General features: G+C 39.6%; 1 protein-coding gene across 1 annotated transcript; it reads right to left on the bottom strand.

Annotated features, from left to right (window-relative positions):
- Nucleotides 1–3,869: 3,869 nt before the first annotated feature.
- On the bottom strand, nt 3,870–21,391 carry GDNF (glial cell derived neurotrophic factor). The gene is made up of 3 exons (XM_053457956.1): nt 20,754–21,391; nt 12,528–12,761; nt 3,870–4,832 (listed from the first exon to the last, which is right to left on the bottom strand). Exons 2-3 carry the CDS (start codon nt 12,733–12,735, stop codon nt 4,357–4,359), a joined length of 684 nt encoding a protein of 227 aa, XP_053313931.1. The 5' UTR covers nt 12,736–12,761; nt 20,754–21,391; the 3' UTR covers nt 3,870–4,356.
- Between the last annotated feature and the right edge of the window lie 2,779 nt (nt 21,392–24,170).

Here is a 24,170-nt window from a genome sequence, read left to right as displayed (position 1 = left end):
GACTCTCTAAGTCTTGTTAGCTATAGATCTTTCCGTAACACTTCCCATAACTTAAAGAGGTGGCTCCAAGGTGTGACCACCTTCTGCATTTTATCAACCCAAACCCTACCAGCCTGATGGTGAACACCACTCACTCTCACGCTCCTTCCAAGTTTCCATATGCGGTATGAGAGGTAGATCTCCACTAGGGAAAGCATGCGTAGGTGTGTGTGTATTGTTCTGTTTGTTTGAAAACACTTTTTATTTATTTCCAAACTTCTTTTAAATACAAAAATTGGCAAAAAAAAAACAAAACACAAAAGCAGTGATAGAAAGAAAATTTTATTTTGTAAAAAGTTATAAAATGAATATTGTACAAAAATATAGTCTGTAGAACTTTGGTTGCTTAACACATACAACTGACATATAAATTGTAGGTGAAAATCAAACTTTTTTAATAAGCTGTTAGACCTTCATAGCATTTTGGGGGGAGGAATCACAATCTTTACCTTTTTTTTTAATTACACAAAACACATACAATACAAGAAGTAAAAAGGCCAAATGAATCTCATACTACCTATTATAATCTATATTTAACTGTGTGTCTGTAGATATGACTTTCCTTTATTGGTTTATGGTGGGTTTGCTGGACAGCTAGCAATTTTTCTAATTCTGGTCATGGGGTCCGGCTACCAAGTTATGACGCTAAATCTTAGCCAGGGTACAGGACTGGACTGAATATCAAGCCAAGTATAGCATTTCTGAATTGTCCAAAGTTTGGACCATAGCCAGGTATGGCTCCTTTTTTAAGCTATTTCTCTACATTTGCCCGTAAATTGTACAGGGTTTTAGGGGCCAAGAGACATTGCAAATGGGACTGAGCTGAAAACACTTTACTTCACTGGATAGTTGTTTATTTTGATGCCTTTTGGTCCAACGTGTCCTTTATTTGATTTACCACATAGAATTTGGTATTGTGTTTCAACCAATTTCCTAATGTTTACAGGTGAGATAAATGCCACGTGTTTTATTTTTCAGGTTTTTACTGTGAGGGTATGGTTATTTTATACATTATTAATAAAGTTCCCGTGGCAAATAATAAAATGCGAGAAGTCATGTCTGTGCACTTAATGACCAATATGGAACTTGTAAGGCTTGTAGACGCAGCGTTCCTATATCGGAATTCTGGTTATACTTATAGACCTAAAACAAGGAAATTCAATTACCACAAGTTGCAAATCCATTGCATCCAACCCATATCAGACCTCTCAGTTTGCAGCTAATGCTTTGTTTATTTTAACAAGACATAAGCAAAGCTTGTCAAAATATAGTAGCTCGGTTTTCTTGATAGAATGTACAGCGAAGCCTTGTAGAATGAACAGCGAAAGACATGATTAATAGTGGCATTGGATGGAAAAAATATGTTTTCTCTCAGGCCTGAAAAGCTGCAACACTCAAGAGTATTTTCTGGACTGGACTAGTCAACGACTGCTCTGGTAGGATGAGGTTTCTATTCCATCTACAGCTGGATATAGGCTTTGGATAATGATAGCCATAGATAAATAGCTGTGAAGGACACATTTTCACATTATGAAGATTATTGTTCTCTGGGCTGTCCCAGAACAAGATGTTTACTGTAAGCTCAAAGGAGCATCAAGCCCACCCAATCCACAAATACAAGGGATTGTAATGTGGGAAGTTTAGAAGTTAGAGAGACAAAGCCAATAACATAGGCTATGAGTTTTTTGTGTCTCTTCACATGAGCTCAGGTATAAAAAGCTGTAACTGAGGGGTCAGCTGTGTTCATTTGAGGAGACCCTGACAACCGGCACTGTTCGGATATTGGATGTTCCAGAATATGCTACCAGTAACCTTGAGGTTTGCTTTTGTTGGCTGTATGTTGGCTAAACCAATGTTCTCCATACCTTTGACCACCCTGTGGCCCCATCAACCTATTGTTTATTTTTCTAGTCCTTTTTTATAAATATTTAAGTACATTAAATTGTTGGAACCATGAGACAGAGCTAACCTCATCGGCATTCTCAAAGTTGTACATCTATTGACAAGGTGTTCTATGATCTGTTTTATCACACTTATAAAAACACAGAATGCAGATGAACAAATTGTTTAACAGACTGTCTGAGTTTTTTAGTGGATTAAGGCCATACAGCTGATTTTTATGATCTTCCGAGGTGAGCGTCTGCTGAGCCCTTAACAGCCACGAAACTTTGCACAGGGATTATCGAGCCACTGGTTAAACAAAGTTTCACAGTCCCAAATCTCTGTACCTCAAAATTCAAGTGTTGAACATGGATTAAATTCATTCTTTGGGCAATGCAGATTAGCGATACATGGGCAATGGCAATCAACAGCATAGACTGACAAAATGGCGGTGCAGGTCATCTATAGCAGAAATGAGACACCCAGAAAGATCACTGCCATTGTTTAAGGGCTACATCAGAGAACTGAACATATGGATGGCAAAGGATTAATTTACTGCTAACTATTTACCAAATGGCGAGTTGAAAGGACTCACCTTGAGGGATTAATGATTTAGTTTTAGGTGCCAGTTCGGATTTCTTCAAGGATAAACTCGCTCGGTCACTCAAAGTCTCGTTGCACCTCTGATGAGTGATTTGCAAGTTTTTCCTCTTAGAATTATCCAGCTGACCCTTGTAACTTCATAGTCAATGTTTCAAAGTGTAAATGATCATCTATGTTCAAGTCAAGATTTAAATAATTTGACTTGATATCTTTTTGACCAATACAAGGAGTAATGCATCTTTTTGACAGCATCCCACCCTTAGTTCTTGGACCACATCTCCCAGCAACTAGCGGAGTTAAAAACTAGACACAAATAGGCTCTTTCCCGGTCTCTGGATTTAACAAAGAGCAGGTGAATTTTGCAGTGTTTACAGTCATTAAGTATATGTGGACTGCATGCAAATATGCAAAAACTTAGCGTATACAGTACTCAAAACTGAAAAAAGGTAAAGAAAGTGATTCTACAGATAACAAAGCATAATTCATTTGATTGCATTGTCTCAGTTGAAACTCGAAATCAGGCTCCACTTTGGCACCATTGAAGAGAAGTTTAATAAATAGGAAAAAAAAAGGAACATTCATAACCGAACTGTAATAAATATCAATAACTTAATCAATAAATATCCTCTATATATTCATGTATCTGAATGGATGCATGGCATCAAGTAGTCTGCTTGGTCTCACGGACCAATCACTAATGTATTGTCATAATAAAAACCTTAATAATAGTTCTTCTGTAAACCAAAACAAGTATGTTCTAAAAGATACGTAGATGATGGTTTCTCTAATCCAGAAGTGGTGAACTCTGTACTCAAAGGCTGAAGCCATATGGTGATTACGTTTCCACTTTAAAAACACATTTGTTAATCCTCAGTGATTTTAAAGCAGCCTTACTTGTGTCACCTTGTGTAATTAGGCAGAGTTTTAGGATTTCTTTAATTAATATGCAGTCAAGTAACTAATCAGCACTAATGATAGTTCAATGTGCCGTTATCCTAAAATCCCAGCCTGCATCTCTCGGGGACTGGAGTTATATACCCTTTGGTGTCATTGAATTTTAGCATAAAATTCAGTGTGAAATTTGCAATTAAAAAACATACATTGATCTAGGATCTGCACCACTGGAATGCCCCACCATCCACGGATCGTTATTCAGTCAGGTACTGATAGGGCATGGCGTTAAGGTTGGTTAAAGGAAGCTCCCCAACAGTGCGCCTTGTTCCTCTGGATTAAATTGACCTCCTAACCTTCTCCGCTAAGGCTGAGGAACCCAAAATGATACAGAAAAATGGAAGTCGGGTCAAGTTTTACGGTTCCCTGTTGGCAGTACTTGAAATGGGATTTTGCCAATTGTATCTTGTGTATGAAGTAATATGTATTATAGTAGCAAATATTTTAATTAAACCCCAAATACAGAACTAATGGATCACGTTATACACTGTGCTTGTTGTACAAAAAAAAAAATATACAGGAAAACCTGACATGCATGATGTATAAACGGCCGTGTTTAAAAGCTGGTTATGGACTTTTCCAGTCAACACCGCTGGTGGGCCATCTCATGTATAATGATGAAAATACATCCTTCCATTGAAAACTTTGTCTCAGAGTAGGTTCTGCTATTGGCATTCTCATGCAGACCCTAGCAGGGGCCCTGTATTGTAACTCTTAGCCCTGGTGTGTTTGTTGGAGAAACCCCCAACGTATTCCCAGGAAGACTCGGTGCTCCATCACCCTTGGTCCTCTTCTTCATCTTCCTCCACTGAAGCCCGCCGCGGGAATCTTGATCCCTTCCTTCTCCTCACTCGTAGGAATGAAATGCACAATCTCAGCCACTCAAATGCATCCACATTTCTTAGCGGAATGTTGTTTCAAAGTATGATAAACTAAGTTGTCGTCCAAAAATGACAAATCGTCATCGTAGGCAATCGGCCTGCAACAGGCCTGTTTCACCTTGTCATTAACCAACCTTTTCTTTATCGTCAGATTTTTAAGAATTTGGTCATAAGTAGTCTCAGGGTTATTACAAGATCCACTGCAGTACCGAAAAATAAGTTCCTCCTTCGTCTCATAGCCCAAACCCAAGTCTGTTACATTTAAATGTATCTCCCTCAGCACACAGCCTTTGTTTTTTTTCTTTCGGTCTTTGCCTGCTTTTTTACTGGAATTTTGAGTTGCTGTTGAGCTCTGCCTTCCTCGCTCTCGTCTGGAGAGAGTTTGCTTGTTGGATGACCTTCTAATTCTTTTTATGGTGTCTTGAATGAACTCCAGCACATCATCAAACTGATCTGGATAGTCGTCAGGTATTTCAGCTGTAATTTTTTTTTTTCAGAGGGAAAAAAAAACAAAAAGAAAACAAACATTACTTTTTACTTTGAATTTTAAATAAAACATTAAGACAAAATTCCCATTTAAATATTGAAGAATAAACAATAGAGATGATTATACTTTCATATTGTTATCTTTTCACAAAAGAGAGTTAAAACAATGAATTTTCCAAATCCAGCATCACATTCCAGTATTAAGTACTCATCCTAATGGTTAAAAATTCTGTGTAGTTGGAATGGGGGCACGAGATCTTCTAAACAGATAATTGGAAGGGAACGTAGGACTAAACACGTTCTGATCTATGTTCACCAGCTATTAGTGGGCTACAAGCCTCCTCAGATAGTAGCAATAACAACCCGTCCCTACGTACGTCTAAATAAAAACTCAAAAGCCGAGGGGGCTCTGTCTCTTTATTAAAAGCAGTGCTGGGAGTCTCGTACAGTCACATTTTAATCTCAGACATATCAGATCTGGCTGCGGCTAGAGCTCTGTTTATCAGCTCCGTACACAAATTCAACGCGGCCTTGTTCTGAAATCACGGTGAAAAGTGGATTGTAATCCCTTGAAATTCTGTGCTTATAATATCCGTACCAGCCTATATATAGTCAAACCCGATACTCCATTCTACGAGGCGCTGCTATGTTAGACCTCTTTACCTAGTAAATGAACGCTCGATATTCTTTGATGGCTGGCTTAAGAGCAGCACCTTTGGAAACCCTTTAGAGCTTTCTGATGTAAATCAAAAGTAAAATCGATAACATTATCAGAAGGTTCAAGGCATGGAATACATTTTATAAGCAAGACCACATGATATAACTGCAAATATTACTGGTCTTTAGGATCGAAACTCCCAGAATTCCCTGTTGATAGTCAATGGACAATCCATATCAATTTTCAGCTCAAATTTCTTTAACAAAAACATTTTACTGCAGAGGATGTCTTCTAAACAGTAGAAAGGCAGCCATTTTGTTTTATCCAATCGCCTGGTTGTACGGCGCATATAGATGTGTCCGGAAACAGAGCACGTTCTAGAAGCCTTACTTGGAAATACAAAATCCATTTTAACAGAAAATGGAAAACTTTAACCAAAGATTTGGGAAAGGTCTACAATAGAAGCAATCGGTAGGAAAGGGCCCCCCCTGGAATATAAGGAAAGGGGGAATATGACTGCTGGCCCAGGTCAGGTCATTGGGAGGTCAGGTTAGCTTTAGCCCTCATTGGTTAGCAGGGCGCAACATTGTTGCATGCTAGGGCGTAAAAGTGCAGGACAAAGGCACTCCTACCTCTTTTCCTGCCTGGAGCCTAAGGTCAGGCATTGTCCCACCCTCCCTCCCTATTTTACTGTGCGGTACTTTTCTTTGTGCATGTGTTTGTTTCTGTTTCTTTGTGGTTCCTTTGTAGTCACAGCGCAGAAGATTCCCCCCTTTTGGTCAGCATGGAAGTGGTGGCATCTGGAAGCTGCGCCCGGACGGGCTTGGGGAGGCGGGTCCAGCGGGTGGCTGATGGCACCCGCTGGGCCAGAACTCTTGGTATCTTGTGGTTTGTAACCGCCTGCTGGGCTTATGCCTAGCAGCTGGCGGGTTGTTATTGGTTGGCAATGTTATGTGTATATGGGGGAACTGTTAATAAATCTGTGGCCAATGCCCTTACCCACACCAGTGAGTCATGTCGTTATTTATCATGTCTTTATTTATGGTGGGTGGGTGAAGGTGTTGGAGTCGGTCCACAGGAGCAGCTGGGCTTAAGCAGTCATGGCCTCCATATGCACTAATGTCTCAAACTACTGAATGATTTATTTTATACTTTATTTATACTTTTTTAAGACACCTTTGTTATTGAGGGGAAAAGGTCTATATATATAAGGTGATAATAGATCGTAAAATTGTCGCTATTGTATCACTGAGTAGAAGTGGGTAGAAGTGGCTAATTTGAATCTGAATTAAGAAGGAACGCTGTAGTAACCGGACATCGGGTTTGCAAGTCAAAAGGATTCCTGATGGGAGTTCAAACAGTTCATATGTCTCCGTGAGCGGCTCTGTATGTACGCAACCGGGATAACAAACACAAACACGGATCATGTTAATTGCGAGTAGTATTGACTCTCCCCGTATCCTGCTCGGGGTGTTAAGTCCTTCGCTGCCGCGCGTCTTTGAAGCCTAATTTGGTTCTCTTTTGTTTTGACAAGAACACCTAATTACCATGCTGTCATTAAGTTCTAGATACACTCCGTGACTATAGCTAAGGCAGGTATGTCCTATTCCCACAATATACAACATAGCCTTAACATGTTTTTATTTTACCATGGACTTCATGGACATCATTGCTATGTGGATTTTTTTTAAACACAATATTTTATGTACATATATTATTATTATTATTAATGATAATATATTCTGCTTATACGGCATGAGTCATGTATGCAGCTCTTCTTACAGTCCAATTAGAACTGACAGACCAAGACAAACTGATACATTAGGGAAAGAGGACCCTACAATCTAGAAAGGGGTATTTTCCTTGAATGCTACCGTAAATGGGTTTCAAATATTCTAGAATTCCAACTATTTCTAAATAATCTTCAGAAAGTTAACATCCCAGGAATAAACATACGATACACAAGATATTAAACTAAACAGGAGTCATCCTGGAGCACTAAGCTCCACGTCCCTGCTGATGGGTTATTGTTTTTATAAACATTATTACGAAATAATAAAAAATTAGTGATGTTTCCTATCTTTGTCTCGGTTGGAAGGCTCATGCCATGGGGGGTTGTGTCCAGTACCTCAGTAACGCGTTCTGCTGAACCGTGGGTTTTTGGACCCTCTGGCACTGATGGGAATGTTTAGTTCAGAATCTCTGAATATAGAGAGACGTATACCGAGTGCCCGGAGCCCAAAATAACTTAATATCAGGTATCACCGCGCATGCAACACAAGCCCTTTTGATGCCTGCTCGTACTACAGGTGACTCGCCGGGAAATGATTCCGGGAATTCCAGGCCTCCAGGTACTCTTCTAAATCTGCACCTCACGAGAATACCCGGGACTCTGAAGGTTTGACTCAGAGACTTTTTTGCCCCAATCTCAGGGTCTCAGGACTCCTTCCTATCCTACACCGCCGTGATCGTATACAAGACTCCCGACTGGAGTAAGTTATGGATGATATTTCTGCTTGAATGCAGGTGACTCAGGTAAACGCATCTTTAAATAATGACGTGTCGTGGTTTCGATGAGGGCCGGTGTCAGAGAGATTGAGTCGTGACACACAATCTTCACGATGAGCTATTAAAGGGTTCATATTTCAAGACTCTCGGGGTCAGCTCTTTTAGAAAGTTCTCAGGTTTGCTCATAAATTAGCCCAGGTTTAGTTGCGATTGTAAAATGAAATTGTGTGGCTTTTGCTCCAGAATTCTGTATTTATGTGATATTTTGGGTAGGGTGTGTGTTTTGTAATAAATGGCATCTATGAGGGTATACACGTAGCTGTACACACGTGCAGATTTATATGTATGATATTGCCGTAAGTTGTAGGTTCTTATGACCGTACAAATCAATTATTTTCTAAACAGCGAAAACTTCCCAAATCAGAAACATATTGAGGTATTTCCCAATACCATATGTGGGCTCGATGTAAAATTAAGCATTTAAGGAATGTGTACATAAAAACCCCTAATACGTTTTTGGGACAATGAGGCCAAACGCTCAATTTGAAGCAATAGGCTTTTAACAAACAATTTCTGAAAAATCCGAATAGCTTAAAATCCAAAATCGCTTTTTTTTGGTGAAGGGGGGGGTATTTGTTGACTTAAAACAGCATGTTTCATACAATTAGCCAGTTATATTAGTAATGTGTACGCCATTGTACCGCCCTGCAGGTTATGATGTCACTACACACAGTAATATATATATATAAATATATTGCTTTTTGACATCTGTACAGGATTTTTCAGAGCAAATCTGTCAAAAATGGAACCATGAAACTGGTATGATGTATCTTTCGGATTTGTTTAATTGAAATCTTGTCTGGTAATTAGGGTGATAGTAGCATGATTAGTGTAACCTAAACACAGGGATAGCCCTGAAGAGGGGAACAGTCCTGGACCCAGCGCCTGCCACCGTGCCACCATCCTGACCACTGGAGGCCACAACAGACACTTCCAATAGGGTGACCGCATCAGCCATGTTTTCCAGGACAGATATACTTTATACATATTGCTGACCAGCCCAGATAAAATGCTGCCCTGTAGTATGTGGGATGTATAGGCTTATTGAAGGGAACCAATAGTAAAAATGCCTCCATAGTGTAAATGGGCCGAATGAGCAGCAACACACCAGGGGTCCCAAACCTTGCGGCAGCGGGGGGGGGGCTTCCACCCTGCACCCACCACCCCAGACTTGGGCCAGGAGGCATCACCGTACACGACATCCGCATAACGTCCTGAATATACTTACGGAATTGCATAAAAAAACTCCCTGATTGCAGGGTCTTTAACCCTGCTCCCTGATTGCAGGGTCTTTAACCTGGGGTGGAATTAGAGCAGTAAATTCTCCCACGTAACAGAAGCCTGAACAATCTGTATGTACAGAGCCACTTTTATTTGGTTTTAAGAGTGATTAGCGGTTTGCAAGGTGAGTGGTGGGTAGTTTGATTATTGCGGGGTGCGGTAGAATATCCCCATTGACTGGAATAGGTCTTGGAGGATATTACATTACACTCCGAGTCTACTCATTTCTCTGACTCATGGCCAAAAAGACCATCGGGGTTATCACTCAAATCACAACTATGTGACTAATGCTTCATCACATCGGGGCTTTATAACATTAACCCTTTCTCTGCAAATCATGTGGGCTTACGATATCCATTGGGCAAATAAAACCGGGATCTGATTAGCAGTCATATGTACTAATCGTCTCAGGATAAGTGTAGATATTTTATACATAAAAGTTATTCTGGTACAAAGCTTTAAGAGGGGTCTGGTTTATATACCGATGAGACTACTTTACAAACCATGTAACAGAGTCAGTTTTTATACTACATCTCTCTATATACTCTGTGTTATGAAAAACACATAGAGTTAATTATTTATCCATATTCCAGGGTAAATGCAGACACCATTAAAGAATATTGCGTGATGTAACATCCCAAAGTCCAACCATGAACAGAGGTCACTAGTTTTTTAAATTTGAATGATTTTGAAGGGCTCCAAATGCAATAATGGGCACTATAGGAAACACGAATATATTGACTATATTAAATATATTTGTTTAAAACCTAGATTTAATGTTCACATCTGTCTACCCGCTGTTCTTCCTCTGATGCAGGCTCATAGAGCACTTGGGCAGCTGCCTATATCATAGAACAAACTAAGGTCATCTATTAAATGTGTATAGACCGGCGATAGGGTGTTAGGGTTCACCAAATTATTGCTAAGTTAACTTTGTTTTCATCATAGTTAGTAATGTGTACGGTATACTTTACTGGAAACCCATGGAGCGGATTAAAGAACTCTCCCCCAAAGTTTTTGAATGTTTCGGAGTCTTGTGTATCCGTCCCATAAGTCAAACACAATTCTAAAGCAATCTCACCAAGGTCCCAGAACTATTTCTGTCTTCCCCGTTTCTTAATGTTTCCTTTATATTTCAGATAAGGCTGGAGGCTACAAGAGCGGCTCCTATGATCTGTCACTGGCTCGGAGTAAAGAATACGACATGAAAGATGCCGGGGTCAGAACCTCCTCTGAATGATTAATACAGCCTGGCTTCCCCCATCCCTTTTATTCACACCCGCAGCGTGAAAAGAACATAGATGTCTGTTTTCCCTTCGGCTTAAGGGTTCAGCGGTAACTGACACGGCCAGCGATATCACCTGTCCTCAACGCCAAAAGAACTCCACAATAACCAGAAGATCTCATCTTTGTGTCCGTCCCTATTCAATAAAACACAATATGGCCGGGGTCTACAATGGTTAACTCGCCAACATTCCTTTTGGGAGAAACGTTTGACATCGATGACGTCTTTGCTGCATAACGACACGTGAAATATTTTTATGTAGCAACTAGCACAGGGGTATATAATAGTTTGTTAAAATTAGCTTTTAACTGAGAAAACTTTTGGTGGCGCAAATTTTTTTTTTTACAATTGTTACTTTTTATTGCTTTATTTTAGAATTTTTAACAATAAGCAGACAATAATAGCCTTTGGTTAGTAATTCCATCTCCATTATTATATTTTCATTAATGGACCATTGGCAAAAAAAAAATGTCGGTGCGCTAAGCTAAGGTAGGCCTCGTATTATACATTTGTATTATTATTTGAGCCTGTGACTAGCTTAGCGCACCAACATTTTTTCTTTTCCCTGTTTGCACATATTTGAGGTTGTTGGCTCCTCATCAGTCTGGTTGCAGCTGGCTGTCCAGGGGTTAATAGGGAGGAGGTTTAATTGCACCTCCCCCAACACATTAATAAGGTTTTGGTAGCAGTATAAACTGCTTTGTGTGCCCACTATGTAGGAGGTGAGAGTAGGTTCTCACCCTATTGAGAGTGTGCCTTGACGTGGCGGGTGAGCTTAATTATGCTTTGGCCAATTCATATAACCAAAACCTCTCATTTATATTATGTTTATATATTTGTTGCCAACTTTATTAGGGTAAGAAGCGCAGACAGTTTTGGTTTTTTGTATACATTGGCAAAATATTGCCCGGTGCACCAGACAGCTAGTCCGGCCTGGCCTGTTTAGTTCAGCGTAGATGACATTGTGAACTTCTGAACGCAAGCGGTTGACACATTCAATGAAATCAAAGAGGTTTCAACGGAGATGGACATTACGTGCACCGCCAATACTGAATTTGCCAAGATATACCTGGTTCTTCTCAATTGCATATTGCAACAAGAGTTGAACTTGGTACGGGGTTAGAAACAGGCAAGTTTGGGTTCGACTCTTTATAGTCATGTATAACAAGATAAAACTGAAAAAGCCGATATAAATCATTGTATCCATGAAAGTGTCGTATAGGAAACAAGGAAACAAGTACCAGATACTTTACAAATCATTGTTCTTGTTAAAGCACCAATCTCCCCAACGCCAGTAAAAATAAAGCCATCACGTTTTTTGTGTAGACTGTCAAATGTCAACACGTCCATTTTCGTCTGGTTTTAGTCAAGTCTTTGAAAAGCTATGCTAAAGTAAACTTCTATCTATTCAAATGGATTATCTGAACGAGCAAGACTAGAATTTGAGCCAAAAAGAATCAGATTGTGGAATGAAAGGGAAATGTCCGCCGACACATGATCAATGTGCTCAAAAAGCGTGAGCCTCGTTTATGCAGAGATTTGAAAACCTGCCAGAGAATTGCAAGGGATCAAACAATTTGCAGACATGGAAACCTAGCATGTAGGTGTGGAAGGGGGTATTAAGGGGCTCGATGGGTAACTGCTCCTTTAGGTGCTTTGACTTACACAACTAGGTCCACCAACACCTCAGACTTCTTCTTACCTGGCCTGGCCAGCTTAGCCATATAAATAGACCTTTTGGTACGCTTTGCTTGTTGCTATTATGTTTTTGCAAACTGCAGCTTGATGGTAGATAATGGGGGCTGTGAGGAGCATGATAGAAATCGAGGTAGAACATAAAAAAACCATGCAAAGACATAAGTAAGCAAAAATCATATGAACTGTAAATCCTTACAGAAATTCTGGAGATCTGGTGTTCCCTCACTGGGAGTGGGACCTTCAGGAATTGTTTCGTACATCCCCAAAGCTTGGTCCTCTTCGTTCTTCTGAGGTTCCTGCTCCTGGGAACTTTTCTTACCAGCTAACCAGTTGGAAGGCAGTGGGGTGTTGGACACAGAACTCAGCAGCAAAATGCAGACAGCCAGAATAGCCCATAACTTCATCTTAGAAAGACTTCCAAGAAAGGGACCTTCCAAAGAAAAAAGTGAACAATCATATTATTGAGTGTTTGGTTTACAAACATATTCAAATACAGATGAAGAACCAAGGAGCAAGGTCGAATAATTTTGGTGAATCGGTTAGCAGGATTTCTCTCACTACCCCTTTATTGCAATACTGATTCTTTCGCCACTTTCTGGGACATCGTCCCTGGTGATTTAGAGAAGACAGAAAGATCTTGAGTTTCCAGACAGACCTTTCACCTAGCATAACTGCAACAAAGCTAGATTTCCTTCTGCCATTACCTCTTTCGAGTCCTAAGTATGTATGACCTTTCCTGGATAGAACAGATTGTCCTATAATTAGGACGCACGTTGTTTATTTATGTTAAGCCAATCACAATGGAACACAAGAGAGCCCTTGTGTCAGCCCATTGGTAATTCCAGAACGGTAAACTTTTCTTTGCTAGAACTACATTCTTCACCACCTTTCAAAGGCACCGTTACAGCGGTTACGAAATCAAGAATGCTATGTATTTAGATCAAAAAAGGATATCCGTCCTTTAAATTCTTATTCAGTACAAATCCAAAGACAACTCCTTCATAAGTGCAGAGTTCCGTTTACAAAGTGAGCTTTCTACCCCACAAGAGGAGAAGTTATTTCCTATCAAAGCCTCAAGAGGTTCTTTTGATAACTGTGATAAAATGGATTTACAATATTATATACAAAATGCATCAAAGAAAGCAGTTTACCTATAAGTCCCGTGTTCACCACTAAGGCACCAATAGCCGAGTAAGAACCTGACAGCTGCCACCAACCATATTCACTAAGACACACTTGGATCCACCTTGAGTGTACTCCATTGGAACTTGATGGGACACACCAGAATGGGCCATTGAATGTTCCAGATCTTAGTGTAAGAGTCGTTAAACTGTTAAAATAACTACATGATACAATATTATTATATAATATATATAAATATATATATTATATAAATAAATATATTTATTTCCCATGACTGGATCTTATGGAAGACACCTTGGTTTCTGTAGCCGTCCAACTGAGACAAGCAGGGCTGGTTGTTGACCAGCTGGGACCCTGCGCCTTTTGTCATTACCCCATTTTTTTCATTTTAGAAAGCATTATGTCTTTAAAGGGTTATTGTGTGTTGACAAAAATATTCTGATCTGTTAGAAAAGAGGAATAATCGGAGATGGGGGGGGGGGTTGTGTAAATTTGACAAAATACCTTAGAGTTTAAGAGAATATCGAGCTATGAAAGCCAAGATGTGTCAGGTGAGAACATTCTTCTCAACAGAAAAGAATCTTAAGAAAATATCACCTTCCACGTCTTGACCAGCTAGCGTATTATTTTTAAGGGGACATTTCAGATGTTTGTGGGATTTGTCACCAGCGAGATATTGGAGCATGGGATCCCACGCGCAAACACGTTTCACGGAAATGAGCAGAGTATCGCGTGACGGGGTACATTGTATCCCAGCCGATACCTGGAACGTGCATCTGAACTCAGTATCTTTGGCTACCGATATGTTTTTATTTCACTTCACATGGTCTCTGTTAGTCTTGTTCCAATTTCTTTCGATTTGATGAAGAACTCAAATACTTTTATATACGTTATATCAACAGCAAAAAATTAACAGATATAGGAAAGGCTGAACTTCATGGACGCAGGTCTTTTTTCAGCCTATATAACTATATAACTATGTACATAAAATGTTTCAAAATTAAAGAAATTCGATTCAATTTTGTCATTATGTTATCAGTATATGCTGCGCATGCATGCAAGTACACAGACAGGTCCACGTCCTCTCAACGCCTTCTGATAGCTGGGGACTTATCCAAGGGTGCTACATGGCGTTTTCGGTGTAGAATTATAAAGATGCTGGATGGGGGCTTTTTTTTTTTTTATCAAATGTCAGTGTCTATAAAGTCATGAAGTCATCAGTCAAGTGTATCTCTAGGTGATTAAGACTGAGCTATTCTATTCTTTACCAAAAGGCGGTATGATATTGGACTAAAATACCACCGCTAGAACGCATACATCAGAGTAATATCCAGCTCTCGGGAAAACAAGAATTGTTTTAAAAAACAGAAATTACATTTTTTTTAAAAGGTAAAAAATTTAAAATGCACTACTCTAGAAAAAAAACAGCAGCATTCTCGGTTGTAACTATACACTGGAAAAGCTGCCCTTGCGTTAAAATGAATATTGTACGGTTATAGCGAAGGAAATTTGTTTCAGAGGATCAGAGGTTTAGATGTAACGTAAGGAAGATTTACTTTACTATGGGTGATGGATAAGTGGAACAGCCTCCCATCAGAAGTGGTAGAAGCTAATACAGTGAGGGAATCTGGACATGTGTCGGAGAGGCATGAGGCTGCTTATGACTAAGCACAGCGTGTGCGAAACGCGTTAAGCGTTTTAGCCTTTTTGTTTGTGTTTCTGTTCTGTTGCCCTCCTTGATTTTACTGCCCACGGACATTTCATTTTTGTACATTTATTGATATCCCTGGGTGATTTGCTGCTGTCGGCTGGCGCAACTATTTGTTTTTTGTGTTACAATTTGGCACCTGCACCGGGTCCTTTTGGCGCTGCAGCACCCAGCTACGCATGGATCTATTATTTGAAATGACATGGCATTGTAGCCTCTCCATTTGGTTCTCATCTGCTGTCAGATTCTATGTTTCTGTGAATTCATTTATCATCAACTGTCCCAAAACACTCGCTTGCGACTGTCATATCTCATGCTACTAGAAGCCAGCATCTGGTATCCCAATACCTCTTAATGATCACCCTATATACGTATGCGGACCCCCCTTTTATACATATAGGCGATTGAAAAGGATCAGAATGTGCTCCGCAAGCATAGAATATAAAACAAAACAACTTTGTCTCCACATTCTAACTTTTTCAAGGATCCCTCTTAAACTAAAATCGTCCAACTGAATCATTGAAATACATTATACTAACGCTAGCTAATAAAACGACGCGCGCGCTAAATGCAAATATCCCTTTATGCTTTGGCTCTATAGAATGCTCAGGACAGAAGAAAACATAAAAAAAACTAACAAATCTTAGTAAACTAATATTTATTGAGTCAAAATATTTCCCCCATTTCCCAGTTTGTGCGGTTTCTATCCATAAATGCACCCATATATATTATATGCATGTATGTATTGTATGTAAGTATAGGTACGACGCTCATCACACCTATCCCCGGCGAGTTAGTTAAGCGTCTTTGCATGTCTAGGAGACGCAAAGTTTACTCTACGAAAATTCTCTGTGTGGGAATCACTGGAGCCGTGTGTATGCAAAGCAGAGACAGACGGCCATTCTTTCTCACATTAACCCTTTGGGCTCAAAGCTTAGCGCACGTGTTATAAGTAGATCTCTCGCTGCCAGACCAGGGATTACGTTTCATATTATTATTATACATGCTTGTCGATCAAGTTACTGATTTGTATCATTAGCTACCTTTGGGGACTGGTGAAAAGTTATAAAAGTGGCCCTGTAACCATAGCAACCAACGGAATGAATACCCATTTAAATGTTATTAATTTATTACTGCTAATAATTCTATGTTAAAAGAATGAAGTGGATGGGACGATACTGATCACTTGAAAACCAGGGAAATGCGAGTTAAAATCCATTCACCTTAGTTCTAACTATGTCTAAGAGGGTGGTAGATAAGTGGAACAGCCTTCCAGCAGAGTACTATACTCTTTACCTTAGGTATGTTGTACTTTACCGAGATGGTAGTAGATAGGGGGAATGGTCTCACAGCAGAAGTGGTAGAAGCCAATACCGTGAGTTAATTTAAACATGCATGGGATAGATATAAAGCTATCCTGAATGTAAGACCAGACCAACGACTGATTAATTTTTGAGTAGGAAAAACGAGCAGACTAGAGGGGCCGAATACTTATCTGCCGTCAAATTCTATGTGCTACGTGAATATAATCCAACCGTATGCAAAAAAAGAAGAATCCTGTTTAATTACCATGAATGATGCACTAATAATGCCTTTATTACCCGGGCAGGAACAATGCGCGATCGCGTAACAGATATGCCGCTCGCACGGCGGAGGGTAATGGAAGGAAATCTGCTGCTGAGTGGGATGCATTTTTTGTGGCATCATTAAATACTCTCATTGAACTGTCAGCGTCAGATCCAGCCTGACATTCAACGCCATTTATACAGCTTTATTGTTAAGTCTTTAACGTCTCCAGGGGCGAAAACGAGAGCCGAGAAACGTGGGGGGGATACGGAGCGGCCGCGGCGGGAACCGGGACGTGCCGGCGATGCCTGCTCTGAAACTCAGTGCTGTGAATTTATTCAAATTATTATCTTTTATTTATATAGCGCCGACAAGTTCCACAGCGCTTCTCACAGTACAATACCAGAACTGACATTAGTTAAAGAGCTTACGCTCTAGAAGAGACACTTACATCTAGAAAAGGGCTATTTGCATAAACATACCCATGGTGCTTTGCAGGACTGTCGGTCGCTCTCATTCAATCGCTTTTGCATATGCAAAGTTACAATAAATGAAGTGAATGTCAGTGTTGTACACATAACCTCTGTACATTTCTATGAAAAGAAAAAATGTCGGTGCGCTAAGCTAGTCTCAGGCTCAAATAATACAAATGTGTAATACGAGGCCTACCAAACAGGTGTAAGCATGCTGCAAGAAACAGTGTATTGGCTGTACAGTGTATACAAAAAACAAAAACTGTCTGCGCTTCTTACCCTAATAAAGTTGGCAACAAATATATAAACATAATATAAATGAGAGGTTTTGGTTCTATGAAAAAACATTCCTGCCTGAAAATGTGAAATCTGCGCCCAAAAATAAAAAAAATCTTATATTATTTACATTTTTTTCCTGCAATCCACATAAAAATGCTATCTTTTAATATAATTTTTCTTTGCTGTTACGAGAGTTATCAGTGCTAGGAAAAGTTGTGTACAGAATTAAAATATCAACTATGGTTCATGATTAGAAGAGAAAATCACTATTTTTACAGCTAACAGATTGTCTTAATTATTGCTTTTATTATAATAATGGGAGGGGGCACATTGAGGGCAGATGCAATGTTCTGCTCTTGGCGTTCCCCTTTATTGGAGAATTATTAGAGTATTCATATATAAGTTAAAAGATGTTTTTTTAGTTTCAATCTGTAGTTTCAGGCTCTTCACTGGATAAGACTTTCAAAGGAGAAGTGTTGGCACAAGGGGTCACAATCTAACACCAGAGGGTCAGAGGTTTAGATATAATGGAAGGAAGTTTTACATCACTGAGAGGGGGGTGGATAAGTGGAAGCGGTAGAGGGAGGACCAGACTGGCGATGGCGAGTTGGCGGCTTCCTGATGACATCAGCAGGACATGCGCTGCCGCTCACTACTTTTTCTTGCTCTCATAGTGTGGGACCGGGTAGAGGCTAAAACAGGGAGGGCATTTAAACACACGGGACAGACGTAAAGCGACCCCGAATCTAAAACAAAACCAATGACTGATTAATGTCTGGGTCTTTACATCAGGAAAAACAGGCAGAGTACATGGGGCAAATGGGTCTTATCTGCCATCAAACTCTACGTTTTGGCATTGATACAGTACAGCTGCGGCCAGGTAACATCAGAGTCTGATATGGATGAATACCTGGGCGGCTAAGCATTCTGCATTGCCTTACAGTAACATCATTACCCAGAATGCATTGTTACCCGACCTGCTATGAAAAGATTTGGAATTTGATATTCATTTTCAGAGGAGGTCTACAGATTCATGTTTTCATGTGTCGTATATTATGGGCCGTGACATACAGGGGATTTGGGTTTAGAACCAACCATCAATTGAGTTCATGCGTACAGGTTAACTGTATGAGGTGTATATATATATATATATATATATATATATATATATATATATATATATATAGTCCTTCTCTACATGTATGCATCTAAAATCCCCCATGTGCAAGAATTATCTAAATGCAGCCAATGTATCATTAAAATAGAACTATTTTTAACTATTCATAAACTAGGTGAAGTATACCTAATTAGGGTCATGCTATTCCTGATACCTAGAGGTTAAATTCCATCTGGAATAATTCATTTTATTATGTTATAGAAAATTACAGGCAAAACATTGTTTAGTAATCACAGCTTTTGTTCATTATAGACGCAAAAATACATATTCCAATTGGAAATATGGAGCATTCATTTGCAATCAACATGCTTTTAGGAGCTTTGTTGCACCTGGAAAAGTAGATTTATATTTCTGATGATCTGAAACTCCTATCACGCTTAGCCAGTGAATGTGCTTTCACTGTAGTTTCAGAATGCAGGGTTGCACCAATATTACTCCAAATCCATCACCATAAGACTGGGGGTCTGCAGAGTTTTGAGAAGCAGATTTTTTCAAGTTATATGGTTAATGGTTTTAGGGCAGGTGTCGCGAATTGCATGCAGACGGCGTCCTGCAGTACCATCAAATGGGCACTAGAGGTCAACAGAGAGCAGCTTCGTTTACTTGCATTAATAAAAAGCAGCAGGGAAACCTCCTATCTGTTCCACTTAATTCGAATTTGAAAATGTACCAGACCACTGAAAACATACACGGGTCAGGGAAGCTGCAGTTTCATATAATATCTTAATTTGATATGTATAGCGGTGTAATAAATGTATTTTAACATATTTCAAAAACCAACTATTGCAAATTGAAAAAAAAACAACCTTGAAAATAGAGTTAGAGTTAATGTGTTGACTATATTAATATAAGACAAAGTACAATCTCTGTAAGGAATGTGTGAAAAGTATCCCAAATTAACCTTCTGAGGTTGCTGCAGGTAAAGGTGGTTTATGCAGAAATTTCAATGTCAATTGCAGGGACTGGCAACACATCTGCCAAGGATTACAACTCTCAGAATACTCAGCCAACTAAAAGACCACACACACAACAGACTTTAAACCCCACCCTGGATGGGAATAGCTGAGTGCAACATCTGGCTCTTTCTCTGCAATGCAACTCCTATTATGCTCCACTCTTAGCATGATAGGAGTAGCAGTGTCATGTCCTTTCTTTTATTATTATTTTTGTTTGCCCTTTTTGAGTTTAACTTTGTAAATTCATAATATAAAAAGCAATCGCCATGTATTTCTATATTAACTACCATGAAGCCTGCCCAATGGATCGGTATACACACAACTCCCCACACAGATTTGGAGTAGAATCTAAATAATAATAATAATAATAATAATAATAATAATAATAATAATAAAATCTATATGTCCAAAAATCAAATCTGCATTCATATCCTACACCAGCAGTAAGAGATCATTTACTACACATCACTAGTGCCTGGGGGGTATCTGGAGAAATACATCTGGAATAGACTTGGCTGTCAGGCTAACTTCTACCAGGGATTTGTGAAATCTTTCTACACAACTTTCTGAAATATGTATATTTTTTCAATACTGACTAGAATAGAAAGTATAGATTTATTAGATTATATGTTTTATTTAAACTCATTTCATGCATGTGAAAAAAAATCAGACTCCAGAATGAATTCTAACATAAAAGGCAGAAATTCTCTTTTGCATTTTAGAGAAAGTAAAACTGGTTTACTCAATTAGATTATTATAATAACATAAACAATAATAATAATAATAATAATAATAATAATAATAAATTATAAATAAAAATGATTAATCAATAACTTTAAATATGTAGATCCAATGTTTTAAATGTTTCCAGATATTCACAAGAGTTAACATGGAACATGTATTGCAGTCATCACAGAAAAGATGAAATGTTCCAGGAAAATGAAGTCTTGGAATTCTACAGATTTTCATTTTCTCTGCCTAAATCTCCTGTTTGGGATCCTGGGTTTATTCACTTATCAGTGTTTATATATAATGTAACTGTTGTATTGCAACAAATTATATTTCTAACGATTGTAGCTAATGGTGCAACAGCAAGGTCCGCAACCCAACTAACACCTACCGTTTGTCTGGCCTCTTGAGACCCAAGTTGGACATGAATCCAACCTCCAGAAATTCTGTGACCTCTGTAAGGTGTTCAGGTGTCCACAAAAAGTTGCTCCAGAAGTGTTTTGATTTTTTATTTTCTCTCTCTATGAGTTAACTGTCACACAGCATAGGGTGGTCAGGTGGACCTGAGATACATCCAGGCTGGTGGCATCAGACTGAAGAAGCTCCTATTTACCAGAGGGCAGGAGACAGCTTGGTAAGGCAATAAGCTGCTAAATCTCTCTTCCTTCCAAGATCAGCAGAAGAAGCTGCAGAAATTATGCACAATGCAGGTCTGGATGCTAAAATCCTTCTCAGGAATCTGAGAAACACACACCATCAACAACTGCGGGGAGTCAAATGAAGACATCAGGGCTCCTGTAACAGCAGCTGGTCCAGAGAGATCACAGGGAGAGGAGAAAACAGCTGAGGGGGGAAAACAAGGCTTGGGGAGTGAGGTTAGATCACAAGGTTTGAGACTTGTTAGCTAGTGAAAAGCAAGACTTCCTCCTGAAACAGATCTGGACACATAGCAAGATTAGATCCAAGTGGAATGTGTGGTGTGAGACAGATTACTTCTGCAATCCAAACTTGGAGAGGGCATCCAGCTCCTTCCAATGTGAGACAGCCTCCTAATCCTCTGCTCTTCTCCTGCAGGGTCCTCTGTTGGACTGATAGGGAAACCAAATGCACTTAGACAGGAGGTGCAGATGTGGAGCTCACCATGTGAAGTGGAATATTTGCCAACTGAAGCAGCAGTGGGGATGGATTTATAGGCTCCCTGGCTGTGACGTGCTCCAGGGGGTTTCCTCTGATTGGCTGTAGGACATGAACACATCCAGAACCTCTTCTCAATATCCAGAGATTCCAAATATCTCTTTGGTGAAGTCAGGCTCTAGTATCATTTACTATGTGAATCCTGGAGAGTTGGGTAAAGTGCATGCTGGCAATATTTGTATTGCATATGTAATATTATTGCATCACGGCATGCTGGAATCAATCCATTATACAATCCATACATTAGACAATTAGTAATTAAGCAATGGAAACAAATACAAAGTTTCAGGTGTAGAATTTGAGAGGTGCTCAGCCTAGGTGATGCATGATGGGAATTATAGTGCCTGTAAGGGAGAAAAAGGGTGCTTACACAATATGGAGTTTGAAGTCCTTATCCAGGGCTTGTATCTGTTTGAGGATTCTGATAGCTCTGGTGGAAATGTGATTTAAATAAAGGCTTCATGTTATGTGGTGAGGGATGAGAATGCTTCCTGTAGCTTCAGTGATAAATAAACATCAGATCTTTGAGTGAATGAATGTATGCAAATCAGTGTATGCACAGAGATGAGGATCCTGTGTATTTGGCAGTCAAGGGCACTTTGTACAAGACACAATTACCAGGCAGAGAGGGGGGGGTTGTATTGCAAAAGGAAGGTATGGGGTTGTTGAGGATGAATGGCAAGGGGGAGGTAGGGAGGCAAATGTCCCCTGGGCCACCAGCAACAGCCCCTGTGTATATTTTTAAGTTATAGTTCAACACAAAAGAGTCTGGATTAAAAAGTGCTTTATGCAGCATTTACACCCTGTCTGGATCTGTTCTATGCTCATATCAAATGCAGTCTTCTTTTGATTATTTTGTATGCCAAGTGTCAGATGATGCCAGACCTCCAATGGAGAGAACCAACTGAAATACTCTTGCCTGGAGAGCTTGCAATCTTTTCTGTCACCATACAGAGATTCTTATATGTGTGTAATGGGGAAATTATGGAACTTAGGCTGTCTTACTCTTGAGATATAACAAGAAAAGCTACCAATGAATAAAAGTCACAAATTACAGCTATGCCTCCCCTTCAAGGGGTTCTGCAGCAGCTGGGGTCTTGTAGCGTAGCACACTAGTGCAGGGTATATAGCTGTCAGTGTTCCGCTGGTAGCTTGGTATGCCTGTCAGATACATTTCCTCTTCTCGGTACCTGCTCAGTATTACTAGCTGCAGGCTGTGGGCAGTGAATGTAAATAGTATCCGGTTACCTGCCTATATTTATGGCACTGAATGCACAGGATCTGTATGACCCCAGGCATGGGGTCCCTTTATAGCACAGAGATGAGTAAACAGACAAGCCTGGCCTGACACATGCTGGGTTTGTGCCAAACGGCCGTGTAACTGAATTTCCATATAGATTATTTATTTGTATATATTTATAGGAACAATTATCAATAACAAAAAATAAATCAATATCAATAACAAAAAAAACGTATTAAACACAATTATCGAAACAGGTGCAGCGTGGAGGAATATGATGCTGCTAAATAAATCAATCAATAGTAATATATTTTTTATACTTTTTAAACCAAAATAATTATTTGATTTTACCTATTTGTCTCTGTGTATTATGTTCAGGATAGCCGTATGTGTTTACAATGTAAATTCCTTAACTCCTTGAGCACTACCACTTCTGCTGGAAGGCTGTTCCAGTAATTCACCGCCTTCCTGGAAGCAACAAGTTCCTGCATTAGATTTATGACTATGACTTTTTATCCGAGCATTCGGAACATACCCTCCTCCTCAGGGCCGGCCTAAGACAATATCCTGCCTGAATCAACTGCAAATCAACTGCAAACCCTACAACCAAAACATGCCTATACCTACGTTACAGCACGCTTAACTCTATTGGTCGACCCCTCCATGCATTTACTGCTGACCGAGGGATTGATCGATAGAGTGAGGCAGTGGCCTTACCGTTAACCCTTTAATTGCAGTGTATTTGTTTCACCAGGCACAGACTGGCCATATGGCACACCGGGCAAATGCCCAACTGGTAGCCAAATACTTACTGATGATAAGTATAAGAAAAGGGCCTGCAGTTTGTGGACGACCATATGGTTATCATGTGGAAAACTAGTGGCCACTTAGACATTCCTGGTGTGACATTGATATTATTACATCATAAATCTCACATACGTTACAGTCAATATGTGAAAATTATAACATATTAGTGCATGAAAGAGCATAATCAGCAATATTCAAGGCCTCCTTTCCCAGGATAATAGCTAGGAAGTTGGTAGTGTAATAATAAGAGCTAAACAAAATATTTTATAAAATATATTCTGAGTTTTTATCACGAAACGCAAGTTTTTTTTGCCTGCTGGGCACAATACCTATGTGACTCCTCACCACGAGTCAAACCGGATTTTGTGAAGCGCTTGTAAGGCTGCTTGGGGTCAGGATTGGAAATCAATATCTAGAAGTGCATTTCCAGACATATATAAATGTAATTATATTTACTGGCATATGTGTCTATGATCAGCAGCAACATGGAAACCACAGGCCACGTTACGGGACGTAACATGACATCGGTTATAGCAGCTGAAATGAGTGTCAGTGTGCTGTGTGCTA

This window comes from Spea bombifrons, chromosome 1 (assembly GCF_027358695.1).
Source record: "Spea bombifrons isolate aSpeBom1 chromosome 1, aSpeBom1.2.pri, whole genome shotgun sequence".
In the NCBI taxonomy this organism is placed as follows: domain Eukaryota; kingdom Metazoa; phylum Chordata; class Amphibia; order Anura; family Pelobatidae; genus Spea; species Spea bombifrons.
This window is presented reverse-complemented; position numbering and strand designations above follow the sequence as displayed.